Raw genomic sequence first — 23493 nt, forward strand, 5'->3', positions numbered from 1 at the left:
ATAAAATTAAACAGATAGATCAATCGTATTCAGTTAAACCTACTGAAGACCTATATAAAGAAAGGGTCGAACTTCAATCACAGTATGATTTGCTTCTAACCTTTCCCATTGAACAGCAAATTTTTAAATTTAAAAGTTTATTTTATATACATGGGGAAAGATCTGCTAAGCTCTTAGCGGGTCAGTTAAAGGCTGGAATGGTCAGAAGACAGATTTTAAAAATTCGTCGACCAGATAGAACAGAAACTTTAGATCCTTATGAAATTAATAAGGTATTTATGGACTTCTATTCTAATCTTTATAAATCTGAATTCCCTGATAGCACTATTATTATGAATAGATTTTTGCAAAGGTTAAACATACCTCAAATTTCAATTCAAGATGTTGATATGTTAGATGCACCTATTAAACAAGAGGAGATAGCCAAGGCTATATCCTCTATGCAATTAGGGAAAGCTCCAGGACCTGATGGTTATACGGTAGAATTTTACAAGACTTTTCATGAAATGCTTATACCACATCTTCATCAAACGTTTACCGATCCTACATCCTCTGGGAACCTTCCTAAAACTTTTTATGAGGCACTAATTTCATTGATTCCAAAAAAAGGAAAAGACCCACTGGAATGTGCATCCTATAGACCTATTTCTTTATTGAATGTAGATTTTAAAATCCTCTTTAAGATTCTAACAAATAGGCTTGAGAATATCTTGCCAAATGTTATCTCAAACGATCAAACAGGATTTATAAAAAAATATGTACTCACATTTTAATACTCGAAGATTGTTAATTATCATTTATTCCCCCTCAGCCAAAGAATCTGAATGTATTGTATCTTTGGATGCAGAGAAAGCCTTTGATAGGGTGGAGTGGCCTTATCTATTTCAGGTTTTGAAGAGGTTTAATTTTGGTCCAGGATTTATTTCCTGGATTAAATTGATTTATCATGCCCCGGTAGCTGTGGTTATAACTAATAATCAAAAGTCTCCTTATTTTAGATTATATAGAGGTACCAATCAGGGTTGTCCCCTTAGTCCTTTAATATTTAATTTGGCTTTAGAACCACTTGCTATTGCTCTTAAGGATTCTAATTCTGTGTAGGGTATTAAGAGAGGGGATAAATTACATAAGGTTTCGTTATACACAGATGATTTATTAGTTTACATTCCAAATCCTAGGAAATCTATTCCTTTTATGTTATCTGTATTTATGGAATTTGGTATTTTTTCTGGATATAAACTTAATTTACATAAAAGTGAATTATTTCCTATTAATGATTATTCTGATTATTATGGTCAAATACCTTTTATTATTGAAAAAAAAATTTCACTTACCTTGGTATCAAAATTACTAAAATTTCTAAAGACCTATATAGGTATAATTTCTCCCCTTTAGTTGAATATACTCAACAGGCACTTTCTAAATGGTCACCTATGTCGATATCATTGATAGGTCGAATTAATGCTATAAAAATGGTTATTCTACTGAAATTTTCATATATATTTCAAGCAGTTCCCTCTTTTGTTCCAAAAACATTTTTTGTTAAAATAGATTCTCTGATTTTGTCCTGTTTAGAATAACAAAAGCTCTAGAGTGAATAAACTTTTATTGCAAAAACCAAAAAAAGATGGAGGACTGGTCTTACCAAACTTTAGATTTTATTATTGGGCAATTAATATTCATTATATTACTTTTTGGACTTATGATATAGATGACCAAGATCACCTGTCATGGTTACAGTTGGAGGAAAATTCAGTAATGGGGTTTTCGTTAGCTTCTTTATTAGGAGCTCCTCTTCCGTTTTCGCTCTCCAGAATAGGTAGACAAGCTCTCAACCCTATTGTTAAACATACTTTAAAAATTTGGTTTCAGTTTCGTAGATTTTTTGAATTAAATGATTTTCTACTTTCTAGTAATATTTATTCTGATTTCTTTTATAAACCATCAACTTTGGATAAGGCTTTTTTAACATGGAAAATTAAGGGAATAAAAACTTTTTTAGATTTGTTTTAACAGGACTGTTTAATGTCCTTTTCACAGTTAATGGATGAATAAGATATATCAACTACACATTTTTTCAGATATTTACAGGTTAGGAATTTTTTACGTGATTTTTTACTTAATTACCCCTTGGCCTGCTCTTTAAATTTGGCTTAAGCTATTTTTCAGCTTAAACCTTTTCAAAAACGATTAATAGCTATCATTTATAAACAGTTAATGAATGATAGGGTTCGATGCATCTGGGAAGTAGAACTTCAACACTCACTTTCAGACAATCAATGGAGTAAAATTTATTATCTAGTCAATAATTCATCTATCTGCGCATGCCATATCTTAATTCAGTTTAAGATAGTACACAGGGCCTATATGTCCAAAGATAAATTGGCGCATATTTTTCCTAATATAAGCCCTATTTGTGACAGATGTAACACAGAAGTGGCTACTCTAACTCATATGTTTTGGTCATGTGTAAGCTTAAACAATTTTTGGAGGGATGTGTTTGGAATATTATCTAAAGTTATAGATGTGGATGTTCAACCTAATTCACTTACAGCAATTTTTGGGATTATTCCAGAGGAAGCAAGCAAAGTGTCTGCTTCCGCTCAACATATGATAGCTTTTTCAACTTTACTGGCTAGGAGAACTATCTTGCTACACTGAAAAGAATCTAACCCACCTACGGTTTTTTATTGGCTCTCCTCCATTATGTCATGTCTAAGCTTGGAGAAAATTAGAAGCTGGACATTTGATACATCCTTTAATTTTGAACAAGTCTGGCAACCCTTTATTCAATATTTTCACATGATTTAATTTATTTTTTATTTATTTATTTTTCTTTAATTTTTTTGGAAAATCCTTATCCGTGAAGGTTCAGAGATGACTGGAAGGATGTTTTTTCCCCTCTCTCTCTCTTTTTAATTTTATCCTCAATTGGACTGCCCAATCTTTCTTTTTCTTTCTTTTTTCTTTCTCTTTTCTTTCGTTTTAGTTAGTGGGTTTTTTCCCCTTATTAAATAAAATTTCCGATCTTTTTTTTATGATTGCTATGAGGAGTTGTATTCTTTTTTTTGCTCATTGTACATATATAGCAGCGTAACATTTTACCTGTCTGATTTTGACATTATATATTTTCTGTTTTTTATTGTTGTTTGTATGTCTTTTATATTCTCTATTTGCTAAGCTCCTCCTCTGATTTGTATATTCTTTATTTGAAAATCAATAAAATGAAATGAGAGCTCTGTAAATTCTGCTTTACAAGGTCACAAACCATGTTAAGTCTGTCTCTAAATTCCAAAACATAATTGAGCACGCTGACATACACCTCCTGATTAGACCACTGTTCTCTGAGCAACATTGAGGGTCCTCTGTCCCTGTGACCGAAAACAAGTTCAATCCGGTTAAACCTTAATGAATCCTGAATTGAGTCTCTGACAGCAAACAAAAGTAAATACACACCTTCATCCCAGTCTTTTCTATTTTCCATACAGTAGTCTTAATCATGGTCTTAAGAGTGGAATGGAATCATTACAAGGCTCCCTGGGACTCTGGGTGATATGCCAATGATACAATGTGCTTAGCTCCCAACTCACCAACTATATGACGGAATGTTCTCGAAGTAAAGTTACTACCTTGGTCAGATTGAATCTTCCTGGGCAGACCAACCAGTGTGAAAAACTTGATGAGAGCTTCTACCACAGTCTTAGCCCTGATATTTCTGAGAGGAACCATTTCAGGGAATCTAGACACAGCACACATAATTGTTAACAAATACTGATGGCCAGCTGCAGTCCTTGGCAATGGGCCAACACAATCCACTATGACCCCAGAGAAAGGTTCACCAAAAGCAGCTATCGGCCCAAGTAGTGCTACTGGGATGGCCTGATTAGGGTTCCCCACAACTTGGCAGGTGTGACAGGCCCTGCAAAGACTCACAACCTTTCTTAAATTAGGCCAGTTGAATTCCTTCCTGATCCGGTGTGCTGTCTTCCTCACTCCAAAATGTCCACCTAAATGCATATTATGAGCCATGTTTAAAAATTCAGCCCTGTAAGCTTTCGGAACCACCACTTGATGCTCAATGGCCCAATCCTCACTTGCAGGCACAGTAAATGATCTTCACTTCCTCATTAACACCCCATCCTTAAGATAATATCCTACTGACTCCCTCTGAACCTCAAACTCAGAGAGAGCTGTCTCCTTTAATGCAGCAATCTCGGGATCTCGGTTTTGTTCTGCTATAAATTTGTTCCTGGACAACAACAAACCTCTCTCATCCGCCTTACTACCCAAGTCCTGCTGAAACATGGAGGGTAGAAAAGTCTGTTCTTCTTCCTCTTCTTCTGTTGTTTTATGGTGGTTGGCAGCTTTAAGGTGCGTTACCGCCACCTATGTCATACAGGGGGAGTTGGGAAATGGACCCAAATGGAAGACACAGACACTGATGTATAGGGAACTGGACTGGACTAAAGTTAGAGACAGGAGTGGGCACAGACTAGGAGCTGAGACAGGAACACAGGCTTGGGCTACAACTTCGGCTAAGGAAGTGGGACCAGGACAAGGAACAGAGAACTAAGAGAACTACATGTCTCAGTAGAGGATTGTTTGTTTTTTTTTAACAAATTTGGAGTCCCATTTATATATAAATTCTTCTGCATCTCTTCTCCTACCATATGTAAAACAATTTTAACCCAAGAAGGAATAGTTGTCTCATCAAAAAAAGCAATAAAACATGCTTGTGCAGCTAAATAATATTTTTTTAAATCTGGTAATTTTAACCCTTCCAATTTATAGTCCCAGGTCAATTTTTCCATGGAGATTCTAGATATTTTACCCAACCATAAAGATAGACAAATATGTCCATTGAGAATCTTAAGAAAATTATTAGATAATGGGATAGGTAAAGACTGAAAAAGTACTGCAGTCTTGGCATTATCTTCATTTTTATACAGTTTACCCCGCCCATCAGTGTGATGGGCAGGTTCATCCACCTACGTAGGTCCTCCTCAACTTTCTGCAGCAAGGGGTGATAATTAAGTTTATAAAAGTCATCCAAATTACGATTAAATTTAATCCCCAGATATTTCATGTTGGAATTAATCCATCTAAAATGAGTGCCATATTGATATTGGGCATAGTCTCCTCTACCTAAAGGTAAAATTTCACTTTTGTTCCAATTTGTTTTGTATCCCGAGACTATACCATAATTGTCCAGCAAGGCCCTAAATCTTACCAAAGAGCTGGCCAGGTCAGCCAAATATACTAAAATGTTATCAGCAAATAAATTAATTTTGTATTCTTCCTGGGCCACTTTAAACCCCTTTATGTCTGAATCCCGTCTAACAGCCTCAGCCAATGGCTCTATTGCCAGAACAAATAGAGCTGGAGATAGTGGGCAACCTTGTCTACTAGATCTATGTAGAGAGAAAACAGGTGAGATTCTACCCATTAGTAATTATTTTGGCCTTAGACTGATGCTCTTATCCAATTTATGAATATTTGGCCTAGACCAGATTTTTCCATTGTTTTAAATAAAAAATCCCATTCAAGCCTATCAAAGGCCTTTTCAGCATCTAAAGCCACTGCTATAGTTGGGTCCACCTTCATCTTAGCTAAACATAATACAGTATAGTCAAAAGTCTGCCAATATTATCAGATAATTGGCTATTTTTAATAAATCCTGTTTGATCGTATTTCATCAATTTTGGTAGATATCGAGTTAATCTATTAGCCAGTGCCTTTGCTATAATTTAATAGTCTGCATTTAGAAGTGAGAAAGGCCTATAAGATGCTGGTTTTAGCAGATCCTTATACTTCTTAAGAATTAACGAAATAATTGCTGTTGAAAAGGATTCCGGTAGAGTATGGGTCTCCTCAGCCTGAGTCACAACCCTCATAAATAGGGGCATTGATTGATCCTTAAATTCTCTATAAAATTCAGGGGGAAAACCATCATCTCCCGGCGATTTATTGGCCTGTAATAAGCCCAGGGCTTTTTCAATTTCATCCCTAGAAAAAGGGGAATTCAATACTTCCTGATCTTGTTGACTCAATTTGGGAAGTTGTAATTCAGACAAGAAATCATCAATTTTCAATGAGTCACCCACTGATTCTGATTTATATAGTTCTGAATAGAACTGCTTAAAAGTATCATTTATTTCTTTTGGCTTATATGAAATCTGACCTTCCCCTGTTTGAATCACATTTATTGTTCTGGAGGTTTCTTCCACCCTCAATTGCCAAGATAGTACTTTATGGGTTCTCTCTCCTAATTCATAATAATGTTGTTTAGATTTTAATATCATTTTTCCATTCTGTAGGTTTGTTTTGTGTTATATTCTAATTTTTATTTATTAATTTTTTATAATTTTCCTCTGTTGTTGAATTCTGACTATCTTTTTCTAATTGTGTTATTTCTTTCTCCAGTTCATTTAATTCTGTTACATATTTATTTTTTATACCCTTAACATATCCAATTATCTGTCCTCTTAAATAAGCGTTTAATGTGTCCCATAATAAAAAATTATTTCCTCTCTCGTCTACCTTTACTTTTCGGAATTGTTTCTTCTGCTGAATTTCTAATTGCTGTGACCAATTTATCATTCATTTCTTCTATATCCAATATATTTTCATCTAAAATCTTTATGCATCTTACTTCACTTCTTCTTTGAAATATCTCCCAATCTGCCTTATTTTGTTTCCACCTTGACACTCTAGGTCCTTTATTTTGTTCTATTTTAATCTGAATCCTTGTGAGTATGGGATAGTGATCACTTCCTACTGTAGTTTGTTCCAAGTATAGATCCCTGTGAATTCTCTGCTTACAAATGTTAAGTCTATTTGGATTCTGTGTTTTGGGAGATATGATATCTCTTACCTTCTCCATTATTTATAGATACCAATTTTTCATCATCTATAAATTCTTCTTTCACTAATCTGTTTTCATCAGTATTTTTACATCCCCATAGTGTACTGTGTCCATTGAAATCCCTACACCATATTATTTTCCCTTTCATCCCACCACCCACTGTGTTTAATGTATCTTTGCTTAATCTTCTACATGGATTATAATAATTTATTATTGCTAAGCTTTCTCTGCCTATCCAAATTTTGATTGTTATTGATTCATATTTCTGCCCTATGTTGATTATATTATACCTCATCCCACTGGTTATAAATATTGCTACTCTTCCACCATTGCCATTATTTCTATTCTTCCTAATAGCTGTGTATCCTTGTAAAACAAAATCTAATGTGGTTTCAACCATGTTTCCTGTATACATACAATATATGAGGTTTTTCCTTAAGTTCTGATACATACTTCTTAAATTCTTGACCATTTGTGATAAGATTCCTTGCATTCCATTGTAAAATATATACTGCCATTAAGATCCTGCCTCCCATGCCTATGTACTGTTTGATCCTCCATTCAGCATTTCTTTAACTACTTCTCTCCTAAGCTCTGTAATACCGAGATATTTTTCTGCAGACTTGACTATAATTTTAATTTTCTCGGTTCTCTTGTCTGTTTGTGCTGAACAGTTAATTGCATCTACCACAAACAGTACGAAATCCTTTCTACTCATTATTAGTGTATCCTTATTTATCATATTACAGCCCTCACAGTTCACTGGTTTGTTATTCCCTGTATTTGTATTTAAACAATGGAACCACATGAGCGATACGCCAATCCTCTGGCACCATCCCTGTTTCTAATGACATTTGAAATATTTCTGTATTGATAGCCTTCTCCTTTTCAGCAATACCTTTTACTGCCTCTGCGTAGCTAATCCCTTGAGTTACCTTAAAATAGTATCTCAGCTGCCTTCTTGCCATTAATGCACCCCCGATAAGCCACGCTGTGTTCCTTGCCACAATTGCAGCACTTCAGCCTAGCTCCCACCTCATATTTCCCATATTCATGTTCTCTAGTGTATCTCCCACATCTTTGTTTTCCTCTGCAGACCGCCGCAATATGCCCAAATTTCTGACGTTTAAAGCTCCTTAAAGGTGGTGGTATATATATTCTGAATTTTATTTTACCCTGAATAAACTTTAGTCAGCAAACTTTCTTCATCAAAATTACTCATAACCAATAAACTATCACACTTTTTTCTGTTTTTTGTAACTTTCAAACATTTGGCCTCAATAATTTTTGCTCCTTTTATGTTCTGTTTAATCTCATCCATAGTAACATTTGTTGGTATTCCCAAAATAACTCCTCTAGTCCACTTTCTATTGTTAGGAATTGAGCATTGTACTTTTCTGCCGTCTATTTTATGTAATCTTATCACTCTGCCTTGCTGAGCACTGTCCCAACAAACCACTAATAGCAATCCATTTTGTAATACCTTTGCTCTTTTGACCTCACCAATACGAGAAAATACGAGGTTGCTTTGGCAAGTAAGGTGAAAATAAGGTGAAAATAAATCTGAAGGGTTTCTACAGTTATATTAATAGCAAAAGGATAGTGAGGGATAAAATTGGTCCCTTAGAGAATCAGAGTGGACAGCTATGTGTGGAGCCGAAAGAGATGGGGGAGATTTTGAACAATTTATTTTCTTTGGTATTCACTAAGGAGAAGGATATTGAATTGTGTAACGTAAGGGAAACAAGTAGGGAAGTTATGGAAACTATGACGATTAAAGAGGAGGAAGTACTGGTGCTTTTAAGGAATATAAAAGTGGATAAATCTCCAGATCCTGACAGGATTTTCCCTAGGACCTTGAGGGAGGTTAGTGTAGAAATAGCAGGGGCTCTGACAGAAATATTTCAAATGTCATTGGAAACAGAGATGGTGCCAGAGGATTGGCGTATTGCTCATGTGGTTCCATTGTTTAAAAAGGGTTCTAAGAGTAAACCTAGCAATTATAGGCCTGTCAGTTTGATGTCAGTGGTGGGTAAATTAATGGAAAATATTCTCAGAGATGGTATATATAATTATCTGGATAGACAGGTTCCAATTAGGAACAGTCAGCATGGATTTGTGTGTGGAAGGTCATGTTTCACAAATCTTATTGTATTTTTTGAAGAGGTTATGAGGAAAATTGGTGAGGGTAAAGCAGTGGATGTGGTCTATATGGACTTCAGTAAGGCCTTTGACAAGGTTCCGCATGGAAGGTTAGTTAGGAAGGTTCAATCATTAGGTATTAATATTGAAGTAGTAAAATGGATTCAACAGTGGCTGGAGGGGAGATGCCAGTGAGTAGTGGTGGATAACTGTTTGTCAGGTTGGAGGCCGGTGACTAGTGGTGTGCCTCAAGGATCTGTACTGGGTCCAATGTTGTTTGTCATATACATTAATGATCTGGATGATGGGGTGGTAAATTGGATTAGTAAGTATGCAGATGATACTAAGGTAGGTGGCATTGTGGATAATGAAGTAGGTTTTCAAAGTTTGCTGAGAGATTTGGGCCAGTTAGAAGAGTGGGCTGAACGAGGACAGATGGAGTTTAATGCTGATAAGTGTGAGATACTACATTTTGGTAGGGATAATCCAAATAGGACATACATGGTAAATGGTAGGGCATTGAAGAATGCAGTAGAACAGAGTGATCTAGGAATAATGGTGCATAGTTCCCTGAACATGGAATCTCATGTGGACAGGGTGGTGAAGAAAGCTTTTGGTATGCTGGCCTTTATAAATCAGAGCATTGAGTATAGGAGTTGGGATATAATGTTAAAATTGTACAAGGCATTGGTAAGGTCAAATATGGAGTATTGTGTACAGTTCTGGTCACTGAATTATAGGAAAGATGTCAACAAAATAGAGAGAGTACAGAGAAGATTTACTAGAATGTTAAACACAAGGAAATCTGCAGATGCTGGAAATTCAAACAACAACACACACAACTGGGAGATCCTGCTTTTTCTGGCGGACTGAGCTTAGGTGTTCAGCAAAATGGTCTCCCAGTCTGTGTCGGGTCTCACCAATATATAAAAGGCGACACCGGGAGCACCGGACGCAGTATACCACACCAGCCGACTCACAGGTGAAGTGTCGCCTCACCTGGAGGGACTGTCTGGGGCCCTGAATGGTGGTGAGGGAGGAAGTGTAAGGGCAGGTGTAGCACTTGTTCCGTTTACAAGGATAAGTGCCAGGAGGGAGATCAGTGGGAAGGGATGGTGGGGGGGGGGACGATTGGACAAGGGAGTCGTGTAGGGAATGATCCCTGCGAAAAGCGGAATGGGGGGGGGAGGGAAAAATGTGCTTGGTAGTGGGATCCCGTTGGAGGTGGCGGAAGTTACGGTGAATTATACATTGGACCTCGAGGCTGGTGGGGTGGTAGGTAAGGACAAGGGGAGCCCTATCCCGAGTGGGGTGGCGGGTGGATGGGGTGAGGGCAGATGTGTGGGAAATGGGGGAGATGCGTTTGAGAGCAGAGTTAATGGTGGACGAAGGGAAGCCCCTTTGTTTAAAAAAGGAAGACATCTCCTTTGTCCTGGAATGAAAAGCCTCATCCTGAGAGCAGATGCGGCGGAGATGAAGGAATTGTGAGAAGGGGATAGCATTTTTGCAAGAGACAGGGTGGGAAGAGGAATAGTCCAGGTAGCTGTGAGAGTCTGTAAGCTTATAGTAGATATCAGTAGGTAGGCCGTCTCCAAAGATGGAGACAGAAAGATCAAGAAAGGGGAAGGAGGTGTTGGAAATGGACCAGGTAAATTTAAGGGCGGGGTGAAAGTTAGAGGCAAAGTTAATGAAGTCGACGAGCTCAGCATGCGTACAGGAGGCAGCGCCAATGCAATCATCGATATAGCGAAGGAAAAGAGGGGGACAGATACCCGTATAGGCTTGGAACATGGACTGTTCCACAAAGCCAACAAAAAGGCAGGCATAACTGGGACCCATACGGGTGCCCATGGCTACACCCTTGGTTTGGAGGAAGTGGGAGGAGCCAAAGGAGAAATTATTGAAAGTAAGAACTAATTCTGCTAGACGGAGGAGAGTGGTGGTAGAGGGGAATTGGTTAGGTCTGGAATCCAAAAAAAAGCGAAGAGCTTTGAGACCATCTTGGTGGGGGATGGAGGTATATAGTGACTGGACGTCCATGGTGAAAATAAGACGGTGGGGGCCAGGGAACTTAAAATCATTGAAAAAATTCAAAGCATGAGAAATGTCACAAACATAGGTGGGAAGAGATTGAACATGGGGGGATAAGACAGTGTTGAGGTATGCAGAAATGAGTTCGGTGGGGCAGCAGCAAGCTGAGACAATAGGTCTACCTGGACAGGCAGGTTTGTGGATCTTGGATAGGAAGTAGAAACGGGAAGTGCGGGGTGTGGGAACTATGAGGTTAGTGGCAGTGGATGGGAGATCCCCAGAGCTGGTAAGGTTGGTGATGGTATAGGAGACAATGTCCTGGTGCTCCTTAGTGGGGTCATGATCAAGGGGTAAATAAGAGGCGGTATCAGAGAGTTGTCGCTGTGCCTCGGCCAGGTAGAGGTCAGTTCGCCAGACAACAACAGCTCCCCCTTATCAGCGGGTTTTATAGTGAGGTTGGGATTGGTGCGGAGGGAGCAGAGAGCAGAGCGTTCAGAAGGAGTGAGGTTGGAATTGGAACAGGGTGTGGTGAAGTCGAGACGGTTGATGTCCCGTCAGCAAGTAGCAATAAAGAGATCCAGAGCAGGCAGAAGACCAGAGCAGGGTGTCCATGAAGAGGAGGAGGGTTGAAGACAGGAGAAGGGGTCATCGGTGGGGGTAGGAGAGTCCTTGTGAAAGAAATAAGCTCGGAGACGGAGCAGGCAGAAGAAGAGTTCAGCGTCATGGCGTACGCGGAACTCGCTGAGGTGTGGGCGAAGGGGGACAAAGCTGAGGCCCTTACTGAGGACAGAGTGCTCTGCCTCAGAGAGTTGAAGGCTGGAGGGAATGGTGAAGACCCGGCATGGATGAGAGATGGGATCAGAGGGGGGAGGGAGGCTGGTAGTGTCAGTGGAGAGGGAAGGGTTGGGGTGAGAGGAAGATGGAGCCTCTGAGGGCCCAGGTGCTGACGATGAGATCAGAGGAAGAGAGGATTGCATAGTGGTGGTGGGGGAAGGGGAGACGGGAGACACAATCGTAGCACGTGAAGACCCGGCCTGGAGTTCAAGGCTGGAGTCGCTGTCTGTGGTTGCGCAATCGCTTTGAAGCTGCCCATGGTCGTTGGAACCCGCGTTGATGGTGCTTTCACCAATCACCTTTCCAGCTCTTAGCTTCACCCCACCCCCTCCAGTCTTCTCCTATCATTTCGCACTTCCCCCTCCCCCCACTACTTTCAAATCTCTTACTATCTTTCATTTCGGTTAGTCCTGACGAAGGGTCTCAGCCGAAACGTCGACAGCACTTCTCCCTATAGCTGCTGCCTGGCCTGCTGTGTTTCACCAGCATTTTGTGTGTGTTGTTACTAGAATGTTACCTGGGTTTCAGCACCTAAGTTACAGGGAAAGGTTGAACAAGTTAGGTCTTTATTCTTTGGAGCGTAGAAGTTTAAGGGGGGACTTGATAGAGGTATTTAAAATTATGAGGGGGATAGATAGAGTTGACGTGGATAGGCTTTTTCCATTGAGAGTAGGGGAGATTCAAACAAGAGGACATGAGTTGAGAGTTAGGGGGCAAAAGTTTAAGGGTAACATGGGGGGAATTTCTTTACTCAGAGAGTGGTAGCTGTGTGGAATGAGCTTCCAGTAGAAGTGGTAGAGGCAGGTTCGGTATTGTCATTTAAAGTAAAATTGGATAGGTATATGGACAGGAAAGGAATGGAGGGTTATGGGCTGAGTGCGGGCCAGTGGGACTAGGTGAGTGTAAGCATTGGCACGGACTAGAAGGGCCGATATGGCTTGTTTCCGTGCTGTAATTGTTATATGGTTATATATTATAATAAGTTTGTTGATTATCTTTGCCAAATGAATCGGGTTCCAATCACCAAAAGACGCTTCAGCTCAGTTTTATAATTACTTTAATCTCATCTTCTTTCCATTGTTTTGCTATCCTACTTCATTCATCCCCTGACTCCTCAGAGTTTGGCATCTCATACCTCTGTTTTCTTGCATTTTCCACTCCATTCCTCTTTCCCGCCAACCTCCATCTCTAACTCACTTCCTGAATTGTCACTTCCTCCTGCCATCCTCCGTCCATTCACAATCTAGTTGTTGAGCCAACTGCCATCCTTCAGAAACTCGTGTTACCCTTAAACTGAAACCAGGTAACATTCTAGTAACAACACACACAAACTGCTGGTGGAACACAGCAGGCCAGGCAGCATCTATAGGGAGAAGCGCTGTCAACGTTTTGGGCCGAGACCCTTCGTCAGGACTAACCGAAAGGAAAGATAGTAAGAGATTTGAAAGTAGTGGGGGGAGGGGGAAATGCGAAATGATAGGAGAAGACCGGAGGGGGTGGGATGAAGCTAAGAGCTGGAAAGGTGATTGGCGAAAGTGATACAGAGCTGGAGAAGGGAAAGAATCATGGGACGGGTGGCCTCAGGAGAAAGAAAGGAGGTGGGGGGAACACCAGAGGGAGATGGAGAACAGGCAAACGACTAAATATGTCAGGGATGGGGTAAGAAGGGGAGGAGGGGCATTAATGGAAGTTAGAGAAGTCAATGTTCATGCCATCAGGTTGGAGGCTACTAAGCCGGTATATAAGGTGTTGTTCCTCCAACCTGAGTGTGGCTTCATTTTGACAGTAGAGGAGGCCATGGATAGACATATCAGAATGGGAATGGGACGTGGAATTAAAATGTGTGGCCACTGGGAGATCCTGCTTTTTCTGGCGGACCGAGCGTAGATGTTCAGTCAAACTGTCTCCCAGTCTGCGTCGGGTCTCGCCAATATATAAAAGGCCACACCGGGAGCACCGGACGCAGTACACCACACCAGCCGACTCACAGGTGAAGTGTCGCCTCACCTGGAAGGACTGTCTGGGGCCCTGAATGGTGGTGAGGGAGGAAGTGTAAGGGCAGGTGTAGCACTTGTTCCGTTTACAAGGATAAGTGCCAGGAGGGAGATCGGTGGGAAGGGATGAGGGGGACGAGTGGACAAGGGAGTCGCGTAGGGAGTGATCCCTGCGAAAAGCAGAAAGGGTGGGGAGGGAAAAATGTGTTTGGTAGTGGGATGCCGTTGGAGGTGGCGGAAGTTATGGAGAATTATATGTTAGACCTGGAGGCTGGTGGGGTGGTAGGTAAGGACAAGGGGACCCTATCCCGAGTGGGGTGGCGGGTGGATGGGGTGAGGGCAGATGTGTGGGAAATGGGGGAGATGTGTTTGAGAGCAGAGTTAATGGTGGACGAAGGGAAGCCCCTTTTTTAAAAAAAGGAAGACATCTCCTTCGTCCTGGGATGAAAAGCCTCATCCTGAGAGCAGATGTGGTGGAGACGGAGAAATTGTGAGAAGAGGATAGCATTTTTGCAAGAGACAGGGTGGGAAGAGGAATAGTCCAGGTAGCTGTGAGAGTCTGTAGGCTTATAGTAGATATCAGTATTCCTGCCCTGGTGCCAGCCAAGTCTCTGTAATGGACACCACATCATAATTCTGTTATGAGTGATGAACAGACCTGATGGACAATGGGGTGCAGAGTTAACCATCCCCCCCCCCCGAGAAACATGAACTATTACTGTTGCTATGCTGCTCATGAGAGAGAGAGATGAGACACAGGCAAGAACGTCTGCTACAGATAAGAGAGAGAGAGACTGAAAAAAGGAATCAGGTTCCATCTTGCCACATCTTCCTTAATCTTTTTAATATAAAGGCTGATAAATATATTCTGATAATTTTGCCAAATCTTTTGGCATAATGATGCCCAAATATTTGAAAGACTCTGTGTGCCATGCCCAGGGGTATCGACTTTCAATTTCTCTTGGTGGGCTATAGTAATATGAAAGTAATTGGGTTTTATCTATGTTGATCTTGTATCCTGATAATTGACCATATTGTTCAAAGGATTGCATCAATTTAGGTAAAGAGTATGTTGGTTGCCCTAGGTAGATCAAAATGTCATCCGCATAACAAACCAATTTTTGCTCTGTCCCTTCAATAGTAATTCCCCTAATATATTCATTTTGTCTGATGTATTGAGCTAATGGTTCCAGATATAATGCGAAGAGTAGTGGTGACCATGCACAACCCTGTCTCGTGCCCCTTTCTAGGGTGACTATTTGATAAATATCCATAGATTTTAATCCTAGCAGTAGGATTGTCATATAGTGTCTGTATAGTTTTAATAATTGTGTCTTGGAAACCAAATCTATGTAAAACTCTGTAAAGAAAATTCCAATTGACCTAATCAAATGCTTTTTCAGCGTCCACGCTTATCACTATTGCTTCGATTTTATTTTTTTGTATATGATCCATAATGTGAAGTGTCCTTCATATATTGTCTTGTGTCTGGCATTGTCGTATAAAACCTGTCTGATCATTACATATCAGTATAGGTAGAAACTCCTCTAATCGTTTGGCCATGATGGAGGTAAATAACCTATAATCTACATTAAGAATGGATATTGGTCTAAATGACCCGCATTCCATTTTATCCTTGCCTTCTTTCGATATAGCTGAGATTATCGCTTCCTTCCAACTGGGTGGCATTTGTGCCTTTTTTAGAAACCAGTTCAGTGTCTGGAGTAAAACAGGAATTAACTCATTTTTAAATTCTTTGTACCACTCTGCCGTATACCCATCTGATCCTGGTGACTTGCTTAATTTAAGCCTACTAATTGCAGCTTTTAATTCAACTTCAGTTATGTCAGAAGTCATCCTTCTATTTTGTTCTTCGCTTAAAGTGGGTAACTCTAGAGAATTCAGGAAGGTGTCAATTTGGGTTATGCTTCCCCCTGGAACTTTGGAATATAGAGTTTTGTAAAACGCTTCAAAAGCTTCTTGAATTTCACTTAGCTTATTTTTTTATCATTTTTATTCTTGGGTTCCTAATTCTATGAATTGTATTTTCTGCTATCTCTTTTTTCAGTTTCAACGCCAGTATTTTCATAGATTTCGATCCACTTTCATAATGTCTCTGTTTCAAAAACATTAAGTTTTTCCTGATTTCTTGCATAGCCAAATTATTTATTTCATTCCTAATTCTTTTAATTTCCCCTAATGTATCTTGTGCCAAATTCAATTCATGTTTTTCTCTAGTTCCTTCAGCCTATTTTGTAATTCCTCTAATGTTTTATTCCTTATTTTATTCTTATATGAAGATATCGCTATAATTTTCCCTCTTAAGACCGCCTTCAGAGTATCCCATAAAATGGGAAGTGAAACCTCTCCATTATCATTAAATTCTAAGTAGAGACCAATTTCTTTTTTAATTTGTTCCTTAAAGTACGGATCATTGAGTAGACTTGAATTTAGTTTCCAAATAGTATTCTTTGGTTATAGGTCAAAATCAACAGAGAAATGTATAGGTGCATGGTCACTTACATCTATTGTCCCAATTCCACAGGCGTTTATTTTGTCTTTGTCTTTTCTAAATGTTATGAAATAGTCTATTCTTGTATATACAGAATGGGGAGCAGAATAATGAGTGTAATCCCTTCTGTCAGGGAAAAGATCCCTCCATATATCAATTATTAAACCAACATCCTCAAAAAGTGTATTAACTTTCTAATGTAAAGATTTTATTTCATAGGTTTTTCTATTGGAAGAGTCTAAGTTCGGTTGTAATTGTAAATTTAAGTCTCCCCCACATATCAGGAGACCTTCTGTTTCCGTTAACATACTATCAGTAATTTTCTGAAAAAAAACAACATCACTTCCCGGGGGTGAGTATATATTCAATAGAGTAACTGAATTGCCATCTATATTCCCCCTTACCAGAATATATCTGCCCTCTTTAACTCCCATTTTGAATACTTTTTCAAAATTTAGCTTACTTGAGATAAGAATAGCAACTCTTCTCCTATGTCCTGATTTATATGAGGAGAAAAACAGATTAGTGAAACCCATTCTCTTTAGTTTTTTATGCTCATTATCACTTAAATGAGTTTCCTGTAAATATACTACATGGGCTTGTTCTTTTTTCATTTTGGATAAAATTCTCTTATGTTTGATTGGATTTAATAGCCCATTTACATTAAACGAAATGAATTTTACCTTGTCCTTAGCCATTTATATTTATCTGTCAATGTATCATTGAAATTAGAATAAAACTGAACAAATAAGAACCAAAAAACACAAATAATAACAAAAATGTCAACGAACGTGTGATTCCAAGGCTGAGGTCTCTAGTAGATGACCCTGCGTTGAGCTAGAGGAAATGTCTAGCTGTGGGGGATAACCCCTCCTACTTGTGAGTTGAGGGCCCCCATTGCAGTATTCATAAAAGTCAGTGAACAAATCCATTACACAGAAAAGATTTCCCTGTGTACTCCTCCTATATATACATATATACACACACACAAATATATATATATATATATATATATACACACACATATATACATGCATACATATACACACATATATACATATATATATTTATACACATACACATACACACACACACACACACACACACACACACAGATATATATACACATTACACACATACACATACATGCACACATATATGTATTCTCATTTTGGTGGGGAAAAAGGAGTAAGTCAGCGACTAAAAAATAACAACTAAGTAATATAAAATCCACATTATAATAAGTATTTCTCGAGATAGGTATTTTACCATGTACTTCTGCTTCCGTTTAGCTTCTCAACATTTTTAAAGTTAGCCAAACCTTATGGCTCTTCTGAAGGGGGTGAGGACTGTCTTTGGGAAACTCCCAGTCTCTTCCTGATATATTTCTCTCGGCCTCCTCCCGTCTCCTGCCTTCTCAATTCTCGCACTATTTCCCAAGCAGAGCAGGATAATTCTTCAGCCAGGCTTTCCCTCGTTTTGGTCATGCTGACGGGCAACCCTCTGGCCTTCATGTCTGTAGTCACCTCTTCCACTGTCTGGTACAACCACGTCCCGTTGTCATAAAACACTCAAAGTTTAGCAGGGCATGGAGTTTGAAATCTAATCTTATTTTGCTTTAGTACTCGCTTTACTTCAGAGTATTCTTTGCGTTTATGGAGGACCGCGGGGGGGGGTAATCTTGGTTGAAATATATTAATTTATCCTCTAAAAACACTCTCTTCTTACCCCAGGCCCTTCGTAGAATCTCCGCCTTGGTGCTATACCGAAGGAATTTAATTATTATTGAGCGTGGCTTTCTATCCTGGGTAGGTTTTGGGACTAACACGCAGTGGGCTCTTTCGACTTCCAGCTTCATAGCCGGGGGAAGATCCAACGTGTCCCGCAGTAACTTTCCGACAAACTGTGTCATAGACGGGCCCTCCGCTCCTTGTGGTACATTGTAGATTCTGATATTTTTCTGCCGTGATCTTCCCTCCAGGTCAAGCAGTTTACCTTCTTGGTGATGTATTATTTTTATTGTCTTGCTTAGTATCCATTCCACGTTTTGAACGCGATCATCCACCTTCTCAATTCGAGTCTCTGCCACCACTATTTTTTGATTAACGCTGGTGAGCTCTGCCTTAATATCACGGAGCTGCTGCTCTATTTCTTTCCGGAACTCCGTTAGCTCTTTCAGGATTTCGAACATATTCGCCGCTTCATCTGAACGAGGCCCAGCAGCCGCCTCGCTAGCACACGGTCTGGTCGGAGAGCCGCTCGCTGCACTCCTCTCGGACCCAGGCTCCGCAGTGTCACTTTTTTTATTTCCATTTCTTTTCCCCATTCTTGCCCCTCTTTTCAGTTCAAATATTTTTTGAAAAATATTATATTTGATGGGTTAATGGGGCTTAATATGCATTTTTCCAGAGGAGCTGGTGACTTAAGCTGCCATTCTCGACGATGACGTCACCGGAAAAACTGGCGCCTTTTTCTTTATTTTCTTTTCCTTCACATATACTGTATCATTAGTAATCACATAGTTCTAGTAAAATCCTTAAAGTGTATTCTATAACTGTATCTGGTGTGAGCTTGATATTGTGTGCGACGCTGCGTTAACTTGATTTCCACAGCATCTGCGTGTACACTGTAACGTTGTTACACTGTAGTGATTTGTCTTGTTACACTGTACTGATTACTGTTGTTACACTCCACTGATTAGTGTTGTTATACTGTACTGATTAGTGTTGTTACACTCCACTGATTAGTGTTGTTACCTGTACTGATTGGTGTTGTTATACTGTAGTGATTAGTGTTGTTACCTGTACTGATCGGTGTTGTTATACTGTACTGATTGGTCTTGTTACACTCCACTGATTAGTGTTGTTACACTGTACTGATTACTGTTGTTACACTCCATTGATTAGTGATGGTGTCAGTTGGTTCAACAACTGAATGGTTGAAGGGAATTAGCTGTTCCTAAACGTGGTGGTGTGAGATTTAGGCTTCTCTACCTCCTGCCCGATGGGACTGTTTTATATTCAAAACAATTTCTCTTGTTTGAATGGTTTGTAATTGGTGAAGCACATGTGGGGCTGTTTTCATTCGGGAGGATGCTAAGGAGAGTTTTTATTATTTTGCAGGCTGGAAATTTTGTCAGTGTTAAACGTTTTTGCTGAGGGTTAACTGATTTATTCTGGCACCTGTCCTTCCCTCAGCTCCCAGTGAGAGTGTCTCTGTGATGACTGGAACCGAGGGAGCTTCGGCCACGTTACCCTGTGTGTTCACACGGCCTCCGCAGAACCTCACCGCACACACAGTGACGTGGATGAGGAAGGATCCCTACCGACACATCGTCACATTCAGGCACCAAGGAAATGGATCATGGGCTGTGGAAAACAGCGCGACTCGGTACGAGCTCATCGGGGACCCAAATCTGGGAAACTCCTCGACCAGAATAAAGCAGCTGAGAGTGGAGGACAGTCACAGCTACCTGTGTCTGGCTGGGTTCAGGGAAAGCAAGCATGATTATTCATCCAACAGAGACAGCACCAAACCCCAATATATCCATGTGTTCCAGAGTGAGATCCAGCTGCAGGTCACCCCAGGTAAGAAACCATTGACACATTCTGGAGGGTACGAGGTGGGTTTTGGGGGCAGGAAGGGTAGCCTGCTACCATTATCCTTTCTCTAATCAACCCCCACCCCCGGGTTTATCTGTCTGTCACCGAGTGAGATCTGACTGTAGATCAGACCCGGAAAAGAACCCGTCCCCACATTCAAGTTCAAGTGTAATTGTCAATCAGCCACACGTGCATACAGCAAAACAAAACAGCGTTCCTCCAGGACAAGGTGTAAAGCAGAGTAGCAACAGCACACAGTACACATCGTTACGATCGCAGAAAAGCATACATTCACAAAAAGACATAATATAGCCCAAGTTCCTGAGTGGTCTGGCTTGGAGCTGGATGATAGATTGGATATTGTCCTGGTCCAGCTTGTCACTCACTAAGTGAACCCTGGGGGGCAGCACTGAGCAAAAGTGGAAGGCAGCACCGATGGGAGGGGCCTGTCCCCAACCCACTCCGGACTCCAGCACGTCCACAGAGGCCTCTGCTCTCTCCCACACCATCTCGGCATCTTCTGCAGTGTTCAGGGATAGGTCAGAACCTCCAGCACCCATTGTATTCTGTGTCCAGACTCCGGGGATGAATGTTATGTCGGCCACTTCCAGCCTCAGCTGGTGATGAGTTCCATTTCCCCACCACATCTCCATCTCAGACGGTCCCTCACACAGGGTGGCCCCCAGACCTTCAACGGGCCCCCTGGCGGGGCCTTGCCTGAGCCTGGGAGGAATGAGTGGAGTTCTAACGGAAGATCAGGAAGCTTCCCAGAGACGACTCACACTCAGGTCAAGTCAATTCAAGTTTATTGTCATTTTGACCATAGACTGCTGGTACAGTACACAGTAAAAACAAAACAACTTTCCTCCAGAACCCTGGTGCTACATGAAACAACACAAAACTACACTAGACTATGTGAAACAGCACAAGGCTACACTAGGCTACATAAAACCACATAAAACTGTACTAGACTACAGACCTGCACAGGACTACATAAAGTGCACAAAACAGTGCAGGGCAGTACAATAATTAATAAACAAGACAATAGGCACAGTAGAGGACAAATTCCAATATAATAATAAATGATGTAGATATCAGTCTAGACTAGTGGTCACCAAACTTTTTAAGCCCAAGATCGACCCTACTAAATCGGTTAGTCACATGCATGCACATCGAACAGAAAAGACCGGAAATAAAACCCCGCAACCCAGAAGTCCAAATAATGTGTGTACACCAGGGGTCACCACCGTTTTTTGCACCACGGACCGGTTTAACATCGACAATATTCTTGTGGACCAGCCGACGGATGGGGGGGTGGGGGTGTTAATCACAACCGGAATACAGCGATACTCGAAGCCGGTTCCTTTTGTCCAGTCTATTCCGCAATTTAGTTTCCTTGGCTCTCAGCACTTAGCTTCTGTCCCACTTGCTCACGTTTTTTCCGCTGAAAAACCTCAACCGGTTTGTCTCTAAGTACAGGGTGCTTGGACTCAGGGCACCGAAGCAGTTTTGAAGCAGTTTCATTGCCTCATTAGACAGCCTCTGGGCCCGAACTCCAGCCTCCCACCCGCCCGCCGCCAGACGCCTTGGCCAGGTGTGGCTGATCGTGGGTGGGGTGAGAGGACAAGGTGAGGGCCGGAGGTCCCCGTGCCGGGGCCGCGGCGGTCGCAGTCCGGAGAGAGTGACCGACCGAGCGAGGAGTGTGACAGGATGCGCCCGCCCCTCTTGTAGGATCTATCGGCCGACAAAGGGATGTCTTGACGGATGACTTTCAGTAGATCGCAGCGAGGTAGCTGCTCTGCTACTTACAAAACCCTGAGCCCGAATTAGGTCATCTGCGAATATTTTAGCACCAGGTTTCCCACGAACATTTGGTGTGCTAAGCAAGTTTAGAAGCAGCTCCCATCTATCCGTGCTCCAGGCCAGTAGCAACGGAACTTCCCACCGGCCACGCGAGGCCAATCAGTGATCCCTGGCACGAGGGTATCTCTGCGTTTAGGCGACTGACGACCTCGCGTACGTTCAAGTTCAACAGTGGGCGTGACAGGGAATGAGGAAAGGTGCAGCTGATCCATATCGTTTCTTCACGGCCCGGTGGTTGGGGACCACTGAAGTACACTGTGTAGCGCATGGCGGGGGAGCTACACACATGCACACTGGGCAGAAAGAACAGAACTAAAACCCCGCAACCCAGTAACAATCTCTCAACAGTATTTGTGTATTTATTTTTCATTCTTTTTGGGATCTACTGGGAAGATCTCAAAGATCGACCAGTCGATCGCGATCGATAGGTTAGCAACCACCAGTCTAGACTCTGGGTATTGAGGAGTCTGATCAGTTGGGGAAAGAAACTGTTGCACAGTCTGTTCGTGAGAACCCAAATGGTTCGGTACCTTTTGCCAGATCGCAGGAGGGAGAAGAGTTTGTGCGAGGGGTGTGTGGAGTTCTTCACAATGCTGTTAGCTTTGTGGGTGCAGCACGTGGTGTAAATGTCTGTAATGCAGGAAGAAAGACCCCAATGATCTTCTCAGCTGACTTCACCATCTGCTGCAGGGTCTTGCGATCCGAGATGGTGCAATTTCCAAACCAGGCAGTGATGCAGCTGCTCAGGATGCTCTCGATACAACCCCTGTAGAATGTGGTGAGGATGGAGGGTGGGAGATGCAGTTTTCTCAGCCTTCGCAGAAAGTAGAGACGCTGCTGGGCTTTCTTGGCTATGGAGCTGGTGTTGAGGGACCAGGTGAGATTCTCCGCCAGGTGAACACCAAGAAATTTGGTGCTCTTAACAATCTCAACGGAAGAGCTTGAAGTTTCAGGAAGAGCTTCCTTTCTGTTGTCAGATTTCTGAATGGACAATCAGAAGAATGTCCTTTTTTTCCCTTTTTTTCCCTTTTTTCCCCTCTTTTTGTTCTACATAATTTAAAATTATACATATAGATATATATTTCTTATTGTAAAGAAACAAAGAAAAGGGCCCATTCTCCTGAAACAGTCGAATTTGCAAACATTGGACCCCACTGATAAGGTCGATCATCCACCATTGACCTCCTCTGATCGTCACTGACCTTTGGACTCTCACTCCAACTCCATTCCATCCGGCGGTCTACCTTCTCTCTTCATTCATATCTTCTCTCCTCATCTCTCCCCAGCAAAAGTCCATGAATTCCCGGCTCCCAGACACACAAGAAAGAACAACATCCCTCTCATTCACAAACATGCCCCGTTATCTCTAGTCATAACCCAAACATTGCTGCTCCAGAGAAACCATTACCTCAGCGGTGGAACATCACTGTGAAGCCATTACATTAGCAGTGAAACCGTACAGCGTGTTACAGTAATTTATAGTCTTTTTATTAATACGTATTGCAATGTATTATCGTGTGGCGGGGTGGAGATGTGTCTCTACCTAAGGGGGTGTAAGATGCTCCTTCCCTCCGCGAGCCTGCAGGTCACCCTTGCCCACGGTGTAGCACCTGCTTAGCCCCCCCACCCCTCCTTCCAGCCCAGAATCAG

General features: G+C 41.3%; 1 protein-coding gene across 1 annotated transcript in view; it reads left to right on the forward strand.

Moving 5' to 3' along the window:
- The window catches only part of LOC140728695 (sialic acid-binding Ig-like lectin 15), a 56329-nt gene that overhangs the window by 24008 nt on the left and 8828 nt on the right, over positions 1–23493 (forward strand). The window contains exon 3 of the mRNA XM_073047660.1: positions 19576–19965. Within this exon, the coding sequence (XP_072903761.1) occupies positions 19576–19965 (390 nt within the window). The remainder of the gene's footprint in view (positions 1–19575; positions 19966–23493) is intronic.

The sequence above is a fragment of the Hemitrygon akajei genome, chromosome 6 (assembly GCF_048418815.1).
Source record: "Hemitrygon akajei chromosome 6, sHemAka1.3, whole genome shotgun sequence".
In the NCBI taxonomy this organism is placed as follows: domain Eukaryota; kingdom Metazoa; phylum Chordata; class Chondrichthyes; order Myliobatiformes; family Dasyatidae; genus Hemitrygon; species Hemitrygon akajei.